Raw genomic sequence first — 21,093 nt, forward strand, 5'->3', positions numbered from 1 at the left:
CTGACATTTTTTATTTCTTTGAAGATGTATGTGCTGTTTTCTTTCCTATGAAAGTTAAGAGTCTGAAGAAAGGTACAGGAAGCTGTTGGAGTTCATTAGTGTGTTGAGCTTTGCATCTGTTTGTGCCGATCTGTTGTACTGCTCTAGGCTGCTGCTAGAAGCTGATCTAACAAGTGAAAGCTGACTGGAATAACTGTGCTGTCTGCCACCCACAAGGGCAGAGGTTGAGATAAGCATGATTTAAACTTAGAGCTTTGAATATCTAATATGTTACTTGAATGCCAACTCTGCTGGTATCTGACTTTCATTTCCGTTTTTGAGCGCAGCGCTACATTCTCTGCAGTTAAGTGTTCAACTGAGTCGTAATGCTGGAAAGGCTTTTGAAGCTTAGCAGTAACAGACGTGTTACAGGGGCTGTGTCATGCTCCACCTTCACACGGAGCCTTTGTGAATCTTTGCTTAGATTTCAGCTACATTTTGATTACTGCTGTGATCATGAGCCACAAGTGAGAAAGGCATTTGTTGACTCAGACTGTATTTGCCTTCTCGTAGTCCTTGGGTATTGAAGTTCAGATTGAATCTTTTGCTTGCTGTTGAAAGCAAGAATCCTGAAGTGGATGGAATTTTAGGGGCTTTTGTCACTAATCATGTTAGTGTGAATGTAATAGGTAAAAAAAAAAAAAAAAATCTTAAATGGGTGCTTATCATAATCCTAAAAAAGGACTCTTTAAATTCAGGTTCAGACTAAACATTAGAAAAAAATTTTTTACTGAAAGACTCGTCAGGGCCTGGAACAGGCTGCCCAGAGATGGGGTTGAGTCACCATCCCTGCATGTGTTTTAAAAAAGGGTAGATGAGGTACTTAGGTTTAGCCTAGCATGGGAATGGTTGGAATTGATCTTAAAGGTCTTTTCCAACCCTGTGATTCTGTGAATTCTCTTTAACTCTTGTTGTGTTTCACAAAGATGGGTTTTCACCATAGTGGATTTTTAGTGATGTAAAGAGGAAAGAGTTTAAGCTCTATTACTAGAGGAGTATTTTTGGATAATCCTGCTACTTAGTTTTCTGGCAGATGTGGATTCTTTGCAATAGCTTCAGACATTTCTACAAACTTTTCAGAATTTCACTGGAGTAAATATGTAGCAGTTAATTTTATGCAGACCTGATAAAGTTATGCCTACATGGTCCTGCACAGGAACTGTGCACAGACCTGAACTAGCACATTCCAGTGAAATGGCAGATAGACGTATCTGTGATATGCTGTTCAATATCAGAATGTGAGACTTGAGGATTCCCACTCCTGTGTTTAACCCATCATCTCTCTTGATGTCTAGAAATATAATACAGTCATTGTTTTACACATGCAGCCGGGGAAGGAGGAAAAGTTGTTGTTTAGGGCCACGAAGATGATCAGAGGGCTGGAGCACCTCCCCTACGAAGATAGGCTGAAGGAGCTGGGTTTGTTCAGCCTGGAGAAGAGAAGGCTGTGAGGGGACCTCATTGCAGCCTTCCAGTACCTGAAGGGAGCTTATAAATGGAAGGGGAATCAACTTTTTAAAGGGGTAGACAATGGCAGGACAAGGGGGAATGGGCTAAAGCTAAAGGTTTAGAAGGTTTAGATTAGATATTAGGGGGAAGTTCTTTACAGAGAGAGTGGTGAGGTGCTGGAACAGGCTGCCCAGAGAGGTGGTGGATGCCCCGTCCCTGGGGGTGTTCAAGGCCAGGTTGGATGGGGCCCTGGGCAGCCTTGTGTAGATCCAGGCCTGGAGATTGGTAGCCCTGCCTGTGTCAGGGAGGTTGGAGCTCTATGATCCTTGGGGTCCCTTCCAACCCATGCCATTCTATGATTCTATTATTATGATTTAAAAGATGGATTATTGTGTTTTCTTACAGAAAATGCCAGAAGCCTCAGAAGACCATAATCATTGGAAGGCTTGTTGACTTCCATTGTTTGGTAATCTGCAACATCATCAATCTGGCATGGCGCAGGGCAGCCAACAACTCGACATGCAGGTACTCCACGATCTCCGACAACGTTTCCCTGAGATACCTGAAGGGGTGGTATCTCAGTGCATGCTTCAGGTATGGTAACCAGTTTTTAAGAGTCTGTGTATTTTATTTTTGTAGTGTGAAAAGTCTTTTTAGTAGTATCTGTGAGACATAGTTTTTTCATACTTATGTGTTATTTTGAAATGGTATAAGACTCCACTACTTGCCTACTATGACCTAGTAGGTACCACCTTTATTTCACAATTCACGTCTGTGAAATGTTATCCCTAGTTGAGTTCAAGCTAAGCTTGATTGCAGCCTCAGTTGAATGCTTGCTGAACACTGAGCAGTGAGTGGCTTCTTCTTTTGCTGTTTGACAATAATAGCTGTCCATTCTTACTCCTAGAACAACAACAACCTGGATGCCTGTTGTCGAGCCCTCGCACAGGAGAGCAACAAATACTTATATATGGAGTACCATAGCCCTGATGACACCAGAATGAATAGAAATAGCCTTTTGCACATTAATCTGGGTATTCATCCTCATACCAGCTATCATGCAGGGGATGGAGCTCAACTTAATGGTGGTCGTACACTGGTACACAGTTCAAGCGATGGACATATTGATCCACAACGCACAGCAGGTAAACAGCTGATATGCTTAGTCCAAGAACCACATTCTGCTCCCGCTGTTGTGGCAGCTTCTCCTAGTTACAATCCGTTTTTCATGAATGACCAGAATAGAAATGCAGCTACTCCTCCTCCACAGCCACCTCCACAGCCATCTTCCATACAACCAGGAATGAACACGTCTGCTATGCAAGGCCCTCCTCCCACGTATATGCACATACCTCGGTACAGTACAAATCCCATTACTGTTACAGTATCACAAAACCTCCCCTCTGGACAGAGTGTACCCAGAGCTCTACAAATTCTTCCACAGATTCCAAGCAATCTTTATGGGACTCCTGGCTCTATTTATATAAGACAAACATCTCAAAGTTCTTCAGGACGACAGACTCCTCAGAATACACAGTGGCATTCATCGCCACAGGGCCCAGTTCCACATTACACTCCCCGTCCTCTACCTGTCTATCCTCATCAACAGAACTACCAACCTTCTCAGTATTCTCCTAAACAACCCCAGATCCCTCAGACAGCTTTTCGATCACCACCCGCATCCCAGTGTCCCTCCCCCTTTGGCTCTCCTCAGCACCAGGTTCAGCCTCCTCAGTTGGGTCATCAGAGTTCACACGTTTTCATGCCTCCGAGTCCTTCAACTGTTCCACCCCATCCATATCAACAAGCATCCCAGACTTTCCAAAAACAAGGCGGTCACTCTGTATCGTATCTTCCTCCTTTTGCTGGACCTAGTTTATCCAAAGGTTCCATGAATAAAATAGAAATTACAGTTGAGCCACCGCAAAGGCCTGGGACTGCAATGAACAGAAGTCCGTCACCAATAAGTAATCAACCATCTCAACGAAACCAGCACCAGCTGTATGCAGCCACTACTCCTCCTTCAAGCTCTCCATCAAGAGGTATGTCGGGTCAGCCCAAACCTCCATTTAGTGTTAATCCAGTATATATTACCTACACTCAACCAACTGGACCTACAGGTGCACCAACACAGTCTCCTCGGGTAATGGTATCTCAGCCAAACCCAACCATTTTTAAAATCACAGTAGGTCGAGCACCGACTGAGAATCTTTTAAATTTAGTGGACCAAGAAGAGCGTTCTGCAGCACCGGAACCTATTCAGCCTATTTCTGTAATCCCAGGATCTGGAGGAGAAAAAGGAAGCCATAAGTTTCAGAGAAGTTCTAGTTCTGGATCAGATGACTATGCTTACACTCAAGGTAAATGTTTCACCCTGCAAACTGTCATATTGTGAAATGCATTTTCAGCTTGATTTTGCTTCTTAGTATTGTGGGAGTTCTTGAACCTGTGCAGAGAAGAATAGAAATTGCACTAAAAATCACTAATGAGAGAGTTTGTTCTCATGTTCAAAAAAAATTTGCCAAATTCCAGTCTAACACATAAAGAATTTCTGAGGTTCTTAAAGTTGCTATGCTTTTGATGTTAAGAGAATTTCCTAAAAGAAAACACTGCAGCTAACGAGAGTCGGTGGTTTGTTCATACACTGTGCGTCCCGATTGCAAATTCTGCATTGGAGAACTGTGCCATAAAGTTACATGTGAACCTCACTGGGGTTTATATTTGTTCTGTACTCAGGTGCTTTATAAAACCTGCAGCACTAACTTCTGCAGCGAGTTTTAATCCAACTTAATAGGTTTAGATTGAGGAGTATTAAGTGAAAGAGGGGAGAGGGGGATTGCAGCTGAAATCACTTTGGGTGTCAATGCAAGTCATATTTTTGTGTTGAATGGTATTAAAAGTAACTGTTTTGAAGAACTGGTTCAGAAGTTTACTACTTCCACTGAGAATTTTCATAGAGGAGGAAGAGTTTGGCAGACAGTTTTAGGAAGTGTGTTCTGTTGCATAGGGATAGAACGTAATTAATTCTTCATTTATACATGTAAGACTAAATTACTTAGTATACATTTATAAATGTAAGACTAAATTACTTAGTCTTACATGTATAACTGTAAACTAAATGAATAATGAAATCTAACCTTTAGCTGAATAAATAAATAAATTTATGAAAAATAAATGAATGATGAAATGTAACCTTTAGCTGAAAACTGCTTTCCTCAGAGTAACCTGCTTTGTGGATTTGAACCATTGAAATTTGAGCCAATAATCGGTCTGTAAACATTCAAACCAATCATTTGGGCTGATGACAGAATGATAATCAGCAGTGATTATTTAAAGAATCTGCTTTGTTTCGGGGTTGTGTTTGGAAAAGAGTCTGTTCCTCCACTGCTTCTTCTGGCCTTCCTTTTGCTTTAGAGAGCTGTGCTGTAGCTCTTGATTTCTTATTTCACTTTAGGTCTTGTGAGTCATTCAAACTCACCAACAGGAGAGCGGTTTGGTGCCTGGTAGCCCCAGCTAGAAATGCTGTTTAAGGGGAACAAACATTAGTAGGTCTGTAACTCTCTGGCCATACACTTTGGTAGTGTTCCAATTGTGGTTTCATTAAAGATTAGTAGTTATATGAGAAAACTTTTAAGTGGCTTTGCATAACAAAAAAACCACCATTCTGAAATGTAGAAATCTGGTTTTGCCTTTTTATCTTTGACTACATTTGTTCATCTGGAGAACAAACCCAGTAAAACAAGTTAGTATATGCTCTTGGGTTTACTGGCAATAACCTGCCACAGCTGGGACATCATTATAGCCTCTGGTATTTCTGCACTCTGAACTCTTGATAGAACTAAATTGTAGAAGAATAAACATAATATTGCTTAATACCACAAAGGAGTCCTAGAGAATAGTATGTTTAACAGCTTAATATAGGGAACCAAGCTTATTTAATTTTCTTTTTTAATAGGAACCAATGTGAATAGTGTTACCAAAACTGAATTCCAGTCGCTCTGCTTCCACTGTTTCTTTGTGGTGTCAGTCATGGTTGATGAGTTGTATGAGAGTATAATGTGGAGCTGGGTAATACAGCCATGTCAGGTGTTAAATTGGAGGAGTCACACAGAGTTTGACATTAATAGTGGAAAATCACACAGCCTGGTATTTGTACTTTTTAAATTTAGTGATCTCTTAAACTCTACTTGGATGACATGCTACCTCAAATGTAGAGAACAGCTCTGTTCAGTAATACCGATGCCTATACTATGAAAACATATGATTTTATTCTTGGATAAGATTTTCAGTGTTTATTCTTTGGCTTTGAACTGGTGGATCCATGCAAAATCCGAAGTATAGTGATGCTTTTTTTCACAGACTACTGACGTCTGATAAAAAAGACTCTCATTTTTATGTTCCTGACTGTTGGGGTTTTTTATCCTCCCCCAGTAAGCTGTGTCATATTGTTGCTTATTCTTCTAACTTTTTTTTTTTTTTTAGCTAGTATGCAAATACTCTCAAGAGATTACGTGGCTTTTCTTTGCCAGTGTTGGATGGGGGTGAAGAAAAGGGCAGGTGCTGGCTGGTGCTTTGTATGAAACAGCATTTGGCAGATTCTGTGTCATCATACATTTGAACAGTTTGCTGGAACGTTGCTGTATGAGCAGCACGAGGGACTGAATGCCCACAGCAAATCTCTCATGTTTTTCTCCAGCCTAGTCGACTCTGATCAGGTAAAAAGACCCAGATCAGGAAGTGCCTGGCATCACACTAGTGAACTTGGCTAGTTTCGCATCACGATGGAATACTGAGAAGTGCTCTTCCTGCAGAAACTGGGTATTATTTTCCAGCTTGTCAAAATTCATTCGCAGGCTGCTCTGGGAGTCCAACATCAGCTTGTGAGGGAGAGTCACAAATTTCAGTACCATGGCAAAATATAAGGGAATGATTAACAGCAGAGAGAGGTTAGAGGACAACAGATCAGCTCTGTTGCAGAATTAAAGATGCTGAAGCACATGAGCTACTCCTGCTTCTTATTTTTTGGATTCTCTAGTCTGTTAATATTAAGTTCTGTAGTTTTGCCTTTGGGCACTGGGGAACTTACTGAGAATTACAGCACACTATGACAGGCTAAGACTACTTGTCTTTTTCACAGCATAATCCATGGGTGAAAAAACCAATTCAGGACTGACATGTGGCTAATGTTTTAAGGCTAGTTTATCAGCTGCTATTGAGCAGCAGATAGGAAGTGTGTGTTACCTTCTGACCTCACCTCTGGTGTTTATCTCTTTTGTCGGTACAGTATTATATAATATACCCAGGGTGCGGTTTCATCCTGAGAAGCTGTCTCCTTGTACAGGTGCCTTGGGATTTGGTCTTTCTCGTCTCAAAAACACAAAAAACGAAGCTTTGACCAAAATGGTAATACCAACTTCAAGTTACTGTCTAAAATGTGTTTTTTATTCTGGAAGAACTTTGTTCTGAATTGTGGTTCATTTGGCATGAAAGCATCTTCACACTGGTACTCGGCTGCATGTTTACGATCACCTCTGTTTTCCAGCGAGGTCACTCATGACTCTTACGCGTAAGTTAAGAATTGAGTTTCCCAGGTTCTTCTCTGTCAGTAACTGTTTCTTCCATGTAAAACATTAGCCTTGCTGTTACATCAGCGAGCAAGGATGGAGAGATTAGCAAAGGAGCTCAAGCTTGAGAAAGAAGAACTCGAACGCCTGAAAGCCGAAGTCAATGGTATGGAGCATGACTTGATGCAGAGGCGGCTTCGGAGAGTTAGCTGTACAACTGCAACTCCAACAGTAAGCAATTTGTTAGTATTTTAATTCAAGATACAATATTTTTGGTTTGTTCTATGTTTTCATGTACTAAAATAAAATAATAATTTGGGAGTTTAAAATTTTCAGCCTTTGGAGATGGTTTTTTGTAAGTTTTTGGCTTGTAAGACAGTTCTTATAAATTAAGAAACAGGTATGTGTCCAGATTTCTAAGTGTTCACAACGAAATTTCTGAAACTTGTACACTTGTGCTTCTCGGGACCATGAAACTGAACAGATAGTTACTTTCCTAACCTATAAAAGTGTGTGTCCAAGTCTGACTAAAGACCCTGAGCCAGATACAGCTTGGTGTTCATGCAACAAGGTTTTACATACTGAAGTGTTTTGTTGATTGAGTAGCTGCATCTCCTGGATAATCTGTTTCCCATTTGATATGCGCAGGGTGTGCCAAATAACTTTTCAGTGGTGGTGTTGGTTCAAATAGCTGGCACCTCCCTCTCCTCTCTTCCTTGTTGATTCTTCCTATCTGTGTGACTTCCACCTGCAAGTGACTCTAGCCCAAATATCTGTATGGCTCTTAGAGAGAGAATTCACACTTCCTTTAGTTGTTAGCCAAGTCAGTTCAGACTTACTGTACTGCCGTAAGTGATGCACAGAGGTGTGGTCTGGAAGCATAGCAGGGGCTGTTAGCTGCTTAACTACTGTGGCCTCTGTATGTCTTGCCTGTCTCAGGGCAGCATTTGGCAGGTATGTTCCTGGGAGGAATACAGAGGCACTGTGTGAGTGTGCAGGGATGAGGTTAGGAAAGCCAAACCCCAACTGGAGTGGAACCTGACATGTGAAGTCAAAGACAGAAAGAAGGGCTTCTATTAGTACATAGGTGACAAAGAGAGGGATAGTGAAAATGTGGGCCCATTGCTGGGTTGAGACTGGGTTACATGGGACATTGAAAAGGGTGAGATACTGAATGCTGCCTTTGCCTCAGTCTGTACAGGCCTGCAGGAATCTCGAGCAAGCAAGGCTGGTGAAAGAGGATCAACTCAGGGAATACTTAAGTAAAGTGGACATACATGAGCTCATGGTATGCTGAGGGAGCTGGCAGGTATCATTGCAAGGCAACTCTACGTAATCTTTAATCGATGATGGTGTTTAGGAGAATTGTCCAAAGACTAGAAGAGAGCAAGTGTCAATCCTTCCTTCAAGGAGGAGGACCCTGGGAACTACAGGCTGCTCAGCCTCACCTTGATCCCAGAAAAGTAATGGAGTAGCTAATTCTGGAGACCATTTTGGGACACATGAAGGACAAGAAAAGTGATCAGCAGTAGTCAGCATGGATTCATTAAGGGGAAGTCAGGTTCAACCAATTTGATAATTTTTTAGAATTACAAGATTAGCCTGATAGATGAAGGAACAGAAGTGGTTATTGTCTACAGTGGTGGCTTGACCCTGGCTGGAGGCCAGATGCCCACCGAAGCCACTCTATCACTCCCCTTTTTAGCCGGACCAGGGGAGAAAATACCTATTGAGAGGCTCAGGAGTCAAGATAAGGACAGGGAGAGATCATCCCACAATCAACGTCACGGGCAAAACAGACTCAGCACAGAATAAAGGAAACAAAAGTCTCTAATTGATGATACTACCCTGCACACCCAGTGACATCAGAGTTGGGTAATGAGAAGTGTGGCCAGATCTTAAAGCACCTCCCCCTACCCCTCCCTTCTTAGCAGACTGCACTTTAGTCATGATTTTGCTCCCTTCTTACCCTGCATTGTGGCACAGGGAGGGGCAGGGAATGGGGGAATGGGGCTTTTGGTCAGTTCCTCATAAGTTTTTTTCCTTCTCAGCTTGGGGGGCATTCCTCACCCTCTTCCCCTGCTCCAGCATGGGGTCCCACCCACTGGAGACAGTCCCCCAGCAAACCTGCTCTGGTTTGGGTTGGTCTCTCCACGTGCAGCAGGTTTCACTGCCAGGAACTTGCTCCAACATGGGCTTCCCACAGGGTCACAGCGTCCTTCAGGTGTCTCCACCCTGCTCTGCATGGGGTCCTCCACTGACTGCAGATGGGATCTCTGCTCGTCATTATCACCTGTGGGCTGCAGGGGGACAGCCTGCTTCACCATGATCTTCTCCATGGGCTGCAGGGGAATCTCTCTGGCACCTGGAGCACCTCATCTCCCCCACTCCCCTCTTTCTTCACTGACCTTGGTGCCTGCAGAGTTTCTTAGATCTTCTCCCTTCTCTGGTGGTAGATAGCAGCTGCTTCCTTTTTTTTTCCCTCTTAAATGTGATTCCCAGAGGCACTGTGACCATTGCTGATGGGCTCAGCCTTGGTCAGCAGTAGGTCTGGCCTTGAGCTGGTTGGTGTTTGCTCTGTTGGGCCCAGGGGAAGCTTCTAGCAGCTTCTTGCAGAAGCCACCCCTGCATTCCCGCCCCATCCACCGGAACCCAGACATGCAAAAACTACATCTACCTAGACTTCAGTAAGGCTTTGAACATTATGTCCTGTAACTGTAAGATCTTCACAGAGAAGCTGATGACATGTGGGCTGGATGAGCAGCTAGTGAGGTAGATTGAGAACTGGCTGAACAACCAAGCCAAGAGAATGGTAATTAGTGGCACAAGGTCTGTTTGGAGGCCATTAAATAGTGGTGTACCACAGGGGTCAATGCTGGATCTGAAACCATTTAACATCTTCCTTAACGTTCTGGGTGACCTGGCAGAGTGTACCCTCAGCAAGTTTGCTGATGGCAGAAAACTGGGAGAGTTGGGCTGTCATTCAGAGGGATCTCAACAAGCTGGAAAAGTGGTCTGGCAGGAACCTTGTGCCATTCAGCAAGGGGATGTGCTAAGTACTTGCACTGAGGAACAGCCCCAGGCACCAGTATAAGCTGGAGATCAAACAGCTGGGAAGCGATTTTGCAGAAAAGGCCTTGTGGTTCTGGTGGAGACCAAGCTGAGTATGAGCCAGTAATGTGGCATGGAATGCTAACGGGTTGCAGTCAGAGTGTTGCCAGCAAGGACTGAGTTGTTACCCTTGATTCAGCACTGGTGAAGCCACACTTGGAGTATGGTCTCCAAGAGTGGGCTCCCCAGTTATGAAAAACAGAGTTGAACTGGAGAATCCAGTGAAGGGCACTTAACTGGACTACCACAAAGGTAATTAGGGGATTGGAGCATCTCTCTTATCAGGACAGGGAGAGAGAGCTGGGAACTTGAGCCTGGAGAAAGCTCAAGGGGGAATCTTAATGTATGTGAATACCTGAAGGGGAGGGTGCAATGAGGTGGAACAAGGCTCTTTCCACTGGTGCCCCATAACATGACTGAGCACTGGCACAGGTAGTGGAGTTTTCATCTTTGGAAATAATCACAGAATCACAAGGTTGGAAAAGACCTTTGAGATCGGGTCCAACCATACCTGTCCTCTACTAAACCATATCCCAGAGCACCTCATCTACCCGTCTTTTAAACACGTCCAGGGTTGGTGGCTCAACCCCCTCCCTGGGCAGCCTGTTCCAGTGCCCCACAACCCTTTTGGTGAAGAACTTTCTCCTAATGTCTAATCTGAACCTTCCCTGGTGCAGCTTGAGGCCATTCCCCCTGTGCCTATTGCCTGTCGCTTGGGCAAAGAGACCATCGCCCACCTCTCTACAACCTCCTTTCAGGTAGTTGTAGGTGGTGATAAGGTCTCCCCTCAGCCTCCTCTTCTCCAGGCTAAACATCCCCAGCTCCCTCAGCTGTTCCTCATAGGATTTGATCTCCAGCCCCTTCACCAGCCTGGTCGCCCTTCTCTGGACACGGTCCAGGACCTCAATGCCCTTCTTGTAGTGAGGGGCCCAAACCTGAGCACAGGCCTCAAGGTGTGGCCTCACCAATGCCTAGTACAGGGGCACAATCACTTCCCTGGACCTGATGGCCACACTGTTTCTGATACAAGCCAAGATGCTGCTAGCCTTCTTGGCCACCTGGGCACACTGCTGGCTCATACTCATAATCAAAAGCCATCTGTCTGGCCAGAGGGGTTGAACCAGATGACCTCCAGAGATCCTTTCCAAACTCAGCCATTCTGTGATGCTTTTGACTCTAATGCTAGAATGTGTCCTAGGATAGGGTAGTTATTCCTACATACATGTTAATAATCACTGCTGTTAGCATTGAGTACACTTTGTATTCCTGGGGCTACTTAATGCAAGGCAAATATATGGACTTAACTAACTGGTTATTCTGTTAAGAATAATTACTGTCTTGCAGCATTGAGCAGTTTAAATATACTGGTCTGGAAGGCTTGGCATGTTGGAGCTCCGTGAGGTGGTGCAAGAAAATAAACTTCTGACCGTGTTCAGTTATAATCAAGTAATAATTAATGTGAACTGCAGCTCATATTCTGATTCCCAATCCTCTTGATGTAAACTCATGTAGCAAGTCATCAATTTATACAGAATTTTGTAAGGTGTGTGTTTTTTATAAACCTGAGCTCAGCTATCTTTTCTTACTAATGCATTTTAATATTAAGCAACTTCTTTTTTGTTGGTGTGATTTGTTTTCCTCCTCAAAATGCCAATACAGGAATGTTCTTTATGGAATAAATTAGGTAAGGGGGAAAGGACAGACAATGAAATATTGTCCGTTTTTTTCAGTACCTTTTAGTAAAGGCACTGAAAACATAAAACTCAGCTTTTAATGAAGTTGTTAATGAATAGGAATGCTTTTTCTGTGCCAGAGAAGATACTGACTTTCCCACAAATACTGTTTTGGGTTGTTTCTTTCTAGCCTGAGGAAATGACCAGATTGAGAAGTCTCAACAGACAACTCCAGATAAATGTTGACTGTACACTGAAAGAAGTTGATCTCCTTCAATCTAGAGGTAAAGAATTGATAGTTTTTTTAAAAATTTAATATAAATGTTGATGGGAGTGTTGCAGAGGGCACCAATTTGGGCCAGGGGTGTTGAGGACTCTGTAGAGGGGTCTAGACAGGCTGGACTGATGGGATGTGGCCAACTGTATGAGCTTCAGGTCCAAGTGCCTCATCCTGCACTTGGTTCACAACAAAGCTGCGTGGCAGAAAAAGATCAAGGGGTGTTGGTCAATAGCTGCCTGAATATGAACCAGCATCAAATATTGTGTTCAGTTTTGGGCCCCTCACTAGAAGAAAGACATTGAGGTGCTGAGGTGTATCCGGAGAAGAGCAACAAAGCTGGTGAAGGGCCGAGAGCACAAGTCTTATCAGGAGCGGCTGGGGGAACTGTTGGTGTTTGGCCTGGAGAAGAGGAGGCCAAGGAGAAACTTCTATCACTCCTTACAAGTCTCTAGGTTGGGATGTGAAGTTCACATCACTGGCATAGGCATGTAAATAACCTTGGAGTTTTCTTTCTTTCTTTTCTCTTCTGACAGGGAACTTTGATCCGAAAGCCACGTGTAACTTCTATGATAACATAGAGCCTGGTCCAGTTGTGCCACCAAAGCCATATAAAAAGGGTAGGTCAACAAACAAGCGTCAAGTTGTCTATAATATGCATTGAGAAAAGCTTGGGGTTTGTTTTTTGTTTTGTGGATTTTTTTTTTCTTATTTAAAACCCCCTGTGATAGCAAGAAGCAATTCTAATTATTACAGCTTTTCACTATATACAAACTAAACCAGAACATTTTTATTTAGGTGTGGTAATCCTGGCTACAGCTTGTTGTAATCCAGCAGGTTGTTGCAAACGGATGTTGCATTAATATGTTGGTTCAAATGCTGTTGTTCACTATTGGAAAAAGAGTTGACAGTATCCAGATTGTGGCATGTTGACTCGAGCTTCCGACTGTGTGGGGTTTGTTTGGCTTTTATAGTTCTAGGTTAAAAGCTCTATGTCAGGTTTGTTCAGCTGTCATCTAATATGTTAATTAGGATTTTATAGTTTAGTTGGGATCTTTCATGCAAGTTGAACTGGTCTCAGCAGCTTTTTAAAATTTGCATTTATATTTTTAATTATGTTTTAACTTGATGGGTCAGACTTCACCTATACATGTAGTGTCAATTCCACAGTAGCCCCGAAGTTTTAGCACAGCAAAGAGCTTCTGACACTTTAAGGACCAGGACAGAACATGTTTCTTCACATCAGTCTAAAGAGATAACAGCGTTGCACTTGTAAAAATTCATTACTGATTTCTGAGGTGCTAATGGTACCCCATCTGGGACTGATACCCCGCTGAGCGACGCGGTGACTCTCGGTTCTTGCCCCGTGGAGATTGAGTCAGTAGATCCCGGGGCGACTCTGCTCACCCTCGGTAGACACCCAGTGGCCGCGTAGCTCAGTTGCTCTCTGAACTCCACTGTGGATAGTGGTGATTTGGGAGCATAATCCTACCTTTTGTCTCGGGTGCTTTTTCCTTTTCTTCCTGAAATCTGTTAAAAGAACGGCTTCAAGTGTTAGTGGGAGTTTTTAAGCTGTTTGTACCTTTCTGCTGCAATAGCCAGACTAGGATCCTGTGTGCTCTGAGACAGAGAGAACAGTGATCTTTTCTCTGGAAATGCTGTGTGTGTTTCCTCTTACTGTAACTAGCAGGCACTAAAGCTCTTAGTGGAAAAGTCACTCTTCTGAATTAGTAATTGTCTAGTCTGCTTGAAAATCTGAATTTTGAAAATAAGTTCTAGTTTGCTGGTAAGCACTTAAAGCTTTTTGCAGTTGAATTTTACATTCATAACCCAAGAAATTTCCCCTCCCTCTTTTAAAAAAAAGCGCTTTACCTTTCCATAAAATAAAATATTTAGTGTGTGGCAACTTAAAAGGAAGTTGAAGTCCCATAGCTGCTGTTAGTGATTCAAACAAAACTCCAAACCACCCAATACTGGGATATGTTCCCTGTGTGCTGTTTGCAGTGACTTTGTCAGCAGCCATCTGATAGATTTCTTACAGATGACAGCAGCGGGTGCGCTTTGAATTGCAAATTGCAGTCATTTATTTTTTTACAACTGAAATTCTCTTTAATTAAAATTATTCTACAGATGTTTGTTTAGCAGATGGTTACCTTAATCTTACCTTCTAGGTATGTGTTGTAATGTTCTTTCAAGTGCTAACGGCATTTGTCATGTTTAGTAGATAACCTGAGGTCTTGAAGTGGTGGTAGGAGACATCAGAAAACCGAGCCTTTCTGTGGGTTAATACTTAATGTATGATTTGCACACATACTGATTTTATGAATGAAAACAGACTGAAGTGCTGCTTTGCACACACACATCTCTGCTGCAAAGCCGTAACAGTCATCTTGTTTCGAAACAGGTCTACCACTTATACTCTTATTTTCTTCAGCCTGGGTAAATGTTAGAAAAAGATGCAGAATATATGTGACCTGCCAGACTGTTAGGAGGAACTAAGTTGGAAGTAGTCTTTCCCTTCAGGTAAAGGAGGGTTATGGGAATTTAGAACTCAGTGAGACTGCTGCGTATGAGCAGCACATTTTAAGCTGTTAAACCTTTAGCAGTAGCGGTGACCTAACAGCGGTGACCGCTCCTTTTCTTTCAATGCAGTGTGGTTATGTGACTCTTCATAGCAAGGAAATGCTTCAAATACTCAGCTTTCACAAGATGAATTAGAAGGGCTTTAGCAAAGGACCTCTGATGTTACCGAAGTGGAAAGGTTTCCGTGTTCATTTTAAGAATGCTTAATGAGGTGACAAACCAGTAGCATGGTCTTGTCTATGATCCTTCTCTTCTGAAATGAGAAAAACTGTTTCCCTTTGGCTTTTTTTTTTTTTTTTTTAGAGCATCAAACCAGCTCCAAACAGACTCCACGGACTCAGCCACGAGATGAAGACTTTGAGGGGGCTCCATGGAATTGCGATAGCTGCACCTTCCTAAACCACCCAGCACTAAACCGCTGTGAGCAGTGTGAGATGCCGCGATACACCTGAAAATCAGGAGAGGGCTGCACCGGGTTGAAAACAGGCTCTCAAGCCAACAGCTGTGGGAGGAGGAAACATGGGGAACCTTTCAGTCCATCTGCCCGGCCTTTGCCAATCAACAATCTTCATATTGCAAGGGGTGGGAGTAATGTGTTAAGATGTTTCTGCTTGTGCTACACTAAAAATAAAGAAAGGGTGAAGCTCTTTCTCATCCCATTGCAGTGAGCAAAGCAGAAAAAGAAACCTGAAAATGTAAAAGGATTAATTTTGGGAAGAATGTATACCGGAAAGCAAATAACTACTGGTGTTTAGTCCTGTGGTTATAGATACTGCTTAGTGGCTCTAAAAAAAAACCAACCTTTTTTTTTTAAAAAAAAAAAAAAAAAGAAAAATTCAAATCATAGGACTCTTAGTAATGGTGTGAAATGTTACACTTAACCAGAAAATCTGAAGAGCCAGAGCTGACTTAACCTGGCCACAGCTAGCTGGAAAACAAAGGCTCCCTGTGCTTCTAGATTGTAAGCTACTGAAAAAGAAGACAGGTAAATGCAACGATAAATTTTGCAATGTATAAAAAAAAAAATCCAAGGAGAAGGGTATTTGTTATTGCTGCTTTTTTTCAGGGTAACTTATGTCTACAAAAAATTGCTGTTTGAAATAGTAGCCTAAGGTGACTAAATGAGATACCGTATGAGTGTTACAGAGAGTTTAATCAGAGGAATTTTTTACAATCCCTTTTGCTTGTACAGTGCTCACCTGGCTGTGTCAACACCGGTAATAAACTGAGAATGAATTCTACCATACTACAGATGAAAATACTGCTGCATGCTGTCATTAGGCCGTCGTGTTTCAAAGCTGAAAGTATGCTTTTATATACAACAGTCTTCTAAGCCTGTGCTCCGCAGCAGCACAGTGACATATGCCAAACGCAGACTACTCCAGATTCCGTTTGGCAAGCCTTGAGCTCAGCCATGGTTGTGTACGGGAAGAGTTTGTACCCAGTTCCTTAGGCCTTTTCAGCTTCCAATTTGTGAAGAATTCATGATGTTTACAGCACAGAAGGTACTTTGTGCCCCAGTTCAAAGTTAGCTGAAAAACAATAAATCGATTAGCTCTTCAGTAAAGGTTTATTTGCACATTGTTGATAAACCAGCCTGCATAAAAGAGCAGATGCCAGATCCAGAGAAATGACACACTGCATTCTTTTTGTTTTGGTCATGAAATATTTGCTGTAGGGTGAAGAACACAAGACTCGCAACTGAAAAATCATCCTGGTACTTTTATGCATAAATGATATACTGTATTATAAAGGTGATGTTCAATTTGTTTGGATGCTTCAGGTTGCTGTAATAAAGCACTCGATACTTGTGAAATCGACCTTGGGTTTGGGCAGCTGAATGATTGTTACACAACCGGGCGACTGAACCGGACGTTGTTGCGTGCTGGTCAGAAGCCGGCACGGTGTGCGCTGGGGTTCTGGCGGCGTAACTCGGTCAGGCAGCCCAGCACACCAGCAGAGTTACAGTAGCCAACTCCCCAGCTGTGAGGCAGAACGTGCTAGCTAAACCTGACCAGGAGAGGTTTAAGCTGCCTCGTGTTCAGTTGTTGCTGGCTCATGGCAGCCACGTCCGCAGGGTCGGTTACCGCAGTTCCCTTGCCGTGTGCCAGCGTGTCGGGCTGTGGCAGAACAATCGTGTGTGCGAATCCCAATTGAAAATCAAGCAGCCTTTGTTAAGGGGTGGGAGGAGGAAAGCTCATCTCGCCTGCGTTTCTCAATCTGGTGTCTTCTCTCTCTGCAGTTTATTAAGAGAACAGTAAAAAGCAAGCTGTGATCTCAGACGAGGAACCAATATTTTTATCTGGCATTTTTTTTCAATATGTTCTTGCACTAATTAAATCTTCAGCATAATTTGAAATAAGCTAAGTGATCTCCAGCAATCAGTGTGCACCGCTGATGAGCAAGACAAAGTCAAAGGCATCAGAACTTGACCCTTCCCATATGGAAAGGGGTCAAAAAACTGCTGTCACGTGAAGTTAGAAGGCACATATTAATTTTTTTTTCATGCAAGTGGACAGCCTGACAAAATGGAGATAACTAGAAAGCAGATAAGCAGCAGCACTATACCTGGGGTCAGCAGTGCCATTGCTGTTATCAGCTGTATAATGAATTCCTCAAAACAACACCGGTAACTTCATGGCTTTTCTATCGTGATGCCTTTGCCTTTGTACTATTTCAATTTTCTGGTCATTTGGACTTCTGCTGAGGTTCTAGAAGCATTTGTTTTTGCTGGAATTGCAAAATGATAGCAACTGAAGTGACAGCAAATGAGAGTAGGTGTGTCGCACATCAGTACAGTTGTGCCGTTCCCAGGCAGAATACACACCGCTTTGGAAGGGGCGGGGGGGGAAATGCATGCAGTCCAGTGGATCCCTGAACTGTCATAAACATAATTGGAGCCTTGCTATAATCCTAGTCGTAGCTTCACCAGAGGAAGAGAAGGAAGGCTGCACTGTGACAGCAAGATACTTTTAGGAAAACTGAATGTGTGCCATTAAATTGCAAACGGATTCCTTCGTACCGCTAATTTTGCTCCAGTTTTTCAATTGCTCTCATTTGTTGCTTGTACAAAAAAAAAACCCACCCCACCCAACAAACCCACCCTCCTGTCGTATTCTTTTACTTGTAAATGCCCGTACTCAAACATTAATAGTAAAGACTTTACATGGTGCTTGAATATTTTTAGTTTGTTAGAATGTAAACTGTATTTCGAATATTGGAAGATCCATTTTCTCCTTCCGAAAGCAGGTGACGCTGTTCACACCCCAACTGAATTGTAGATTATGCCAAAAAGATTGGTTTATGTAATATTTATTGAATGCACATAAAACCCTTATGTCAGCTTGGCATACAAAATGCACTGTATTGTATAAAACTTCTGTGTCTGTCTGTGTGCGTGTGCGAGTGGTGGGATGCTGACGCCATCGTGTTGAGTTTAATGCACTACTTGTGTTCTCTTTTTTTTTCCTTAATGACTGAGCTTTCCCTCAGCCACGCTACTGGAGTGGTAGAGTTCGTGGCTGACTTGGACATTCAGATATTCAGAAGTTATTTCACTGTTCACTGAAATTTTATAAAGCTTATTTTGTATTTACTGTGCTATTAAGATGAATTCCCTTTAATTATAGGATACTGCTGTAGTTCTTAAAGAAATTATTTAGAGCGGGGCTTGTGGAAACCGAATCAGAACATAGTAAACCTAAAGCAATCCTGAACTTTGGATCTAATTTTAATTTGTTGTAATTATTGGTCTTGTTTGGGTGAAGAGGAAAGGGGTGGGGAGCCAAGCAAAAGGAAGTACTTTGTAAAATGTAGTCTTAGATCAGATTGAATTGTGTATCTGTGCGTCTGTGGTGTGTGTGTGTGTTTCCCTTGAAAAATGGGAGGTGTGGTGCAAAGGTGTAATAATTCTTAAAAGAGCTGGTCTCAGTACTTTCTGATTATGATATGCTACTAAATCACATTTAAAAAAAAAAAACCACAAAAAACCCAACCTTTTCCTTCAGTTACTTTATCTATCCTAGCTATACATCTCTCATTTCAATTTCTAAATACTTTTAATATTGATTGTAAAAAAAAAAAAAAAAACCCAACCCTTGAAACTGAAATAAAAATACTTGAGTTCAAACAGGGACAAAACAAAACCAATAGAGAATGTTTTTAAGAAGAATGTGAGAACATTAAATGCGTTAAAAACAAGCTTGTCATCAGGATGATGATTCTTTTGGTTTAAAATTCAGTGGTGTACCCTAGAATGTGAAAATGATGATCCTGAGGAGAAGGGGACAGCTGGACAGAAACAATTCGTCAGCTTGTTTGGTACCACAGAATTTACGCGCTCTGCACCGCGGCGACTCAGTCCCGTAGAGAAAGACGACGCGTGCAGGTATCACATCTCATAGTCAGTACTGTCTCTGTGTGCTGCTGCGTTTGTTTCCTTTCAGAATGTCAACATTACCTATTGCTGAATTTCCCCAGGTCTCTCCAGTTTGGGGCTGTCATTGCTGTCTGTGTCCAGAAATATTAACGCGGATATTTTTTCTTGGTTTCGGATAATCAGAAGCCAATGGAGTTAATGCAATATTATAATCCTGGATTTTCAGTACCTTTGAAACCCATCTAAAAAGAAAAGAAACAGAAACAACTGTGCTCTTGAAACTTATTTATTTATGGTGGCACCAGTGTATCTAATTCATATTTCCTGCTGTGTGAAACCCTGTTAAATTTTTTCATTAAAGAAAAAGAAGACCCGATCTTGTTTAATCCTGTATATATGGTGTCTACATTCTAGATTTGTGTATGCTGTGAATGAACTTACTACTAAGAGATGAAATTGTATAAAAGCATTCAGAGGCTATGCATGCATGGTACCTCCAGAAAGTGCATACTCCGAGTTGCAGATTCCTGCAAAAATAAATTAATAAAACTAAGCAAACGTCACACCCTGCATTTGTCCTTCTATGTGGTAGGGAACACTTGAAAAACAGCCTTGTGCTCTCGTGATCTGGTTGCCACTGGTATTCCCTTGAGCCCGTAGCTGTAGCAAGCTTGTTCCAGGGATGTTGGGGTCCTGTTCTCAGTGGTGAACGCGATTCTCTTGGGCGGTTGTGAACCTTGAGCTGGGCTCTGAGCCCTGTTCCTGCAGGTGTGGGCAGCTTCTGGGGGCAGGAGTCCCATTCAGGTGATGGATGATCCATGCAGCTCCAGGTGTAGAAATGGGCTGCTGGGTGTTCTGAGTGCGACGCTGAGCTCGTCACTGTTACCTGCGAGCGGGAAGGCGTTGGGAGTGGGGTGGTTTTATCTACTGTAGTGGATGGTGGCTTGTTTGTAGCCTCGGTTGTGGGGGCACCTGCTTCTCCTCCGTAGTGGCGGGTGGATTGCAGAAGTCCATCTTCTGCTCTAACCCCTTGCAGAGGGGCACGGCTCTGGGAGAGGGTGGAGAGCATTAGGTACATACGTCAGTATGCACGCAATTTCTTAACCTGGCCTCTCCGTTATATCAGCTCCCGGTACCTAAGGCTTGACAGCTCTACAGCTGCGCTACAGCTACATTCTGTTCACGTGGAGCTTCAGTGGTTACACACGTTCTGGTGTGACAAGCCTGCTGCAACCCTGGGTTTGGGCTGTCAGCAGAGGTATAAGTGTTCAGCTTTGCCTTCTGTTTGGTAAATGGCATTTACACAGATTTCCGGGTAGGCTGGTGTTTCAATCGACCACTCGATTCTAAACATCCCCACTCGATGGCTAAACATCCCCAGCTCCCTCAGCTGCTCCTCATACGATTTGCCCTCCAGCCCCTTCACCAGCCTGGTTGCCCTTCTCTGGACACGCTCCAGGACCTCAATGTCCTTCTTATGGTGAGGAGCCCAGAACTGGACACAGCACTCAAGATGTGGCCTCGCCAATGCCGAGTACCAGGGCACAATCAAATAGTTCAATACAGGTTAACCCCCTCCCCACAAGATTAAAGGAGCGCCCTTAGTTACAACAAAATAGGAAAAAGACCCAAACCATGTTGCACCAAGATAAAAGAAAATAAAGCACTCCCCACAGGCAGGTACAAAGCATTAGCTGGTCCTTAACAGCTCTTGTGAAATTGAAGTAGGTAAACACAAAGTGTTAAGAATGCAGAAGAACAATGTAAAATATGTTTGCCTTCAGTCCATTCAAACCCAATTATCCTTCAGGTTGGATACACATCAAGTCAGACAAAAATGATGGTGAGATTGCTTGGACTGAGGCCCTATGACTCAGGCTTGACACAAGTGCTATTTTATTACAGTTGGGTGCATGAGTTTCTGTTCACAAAAAATAAATTAATTGAAACCATTAGTTTACATATCAAAGCTGGAATGCCATTTTTCATACTGAAAAATAGCCTCTTGCACAAACCCAA

At 42.8% G+C, this 21,093-nt stretch overlaps 1 protein-coding gene across 2 annotated transcripts; it reads left to right on the forward strand.

Annotated features, from left to right (window-relative positions):
• Positions 1–2,414: 2,414 nt before the first annotated feature.
• On the forward strand, positions 2,415–19,637 carry TAB3 (TGF-beta activated kinase 1 (MAP3K7) binding protein 3). 2 transcript variants are annotated; one of them, XM_084276703.1, is made up of 6 exons: positions 2,415–3,848; positions 7,123–7,283; positions 12,027–12,120; positions 12,650–12,733; positions 15,000–15,116; positions 18,938–19,637. In XM_084276703.1, the coding sequence occupies exons 1-6, from the start codon at positions 2,459–2,461 to the stop codon at positions 18,955–18,957; spliced, it is 1,866 nt and encodes a 621-aa protein (XP_084132829.1). In that variant the 5' UTR covers positions 2,415–2,458; the 3' UTR covers positions 18,958–19,637. The 2 variants fall into 2 exon arrangements, with proteins under 2 accessions (XP_084132829.1, XP_084132828.1); XM_084276702.1 differs by lacking the exon at positions 18,938–19,637 and having other exon boundaries at positions 15,000–16,516.
• The last annotated feature ends 1,456 nt before the right edge of the window (positions 19,638–21,093 follow it).

Source organism: Gallinula chloropus (genome assembly GCF_964237585.1).
Source record: "Gallinula chloropus genome assembly, chromosome: 1".
Lineage (NCBI taxonomy): Eukaryota > Metazoa > Chordata > Aves > Gruiformes > Rallidae > Gallinula > Gallinula chloropus.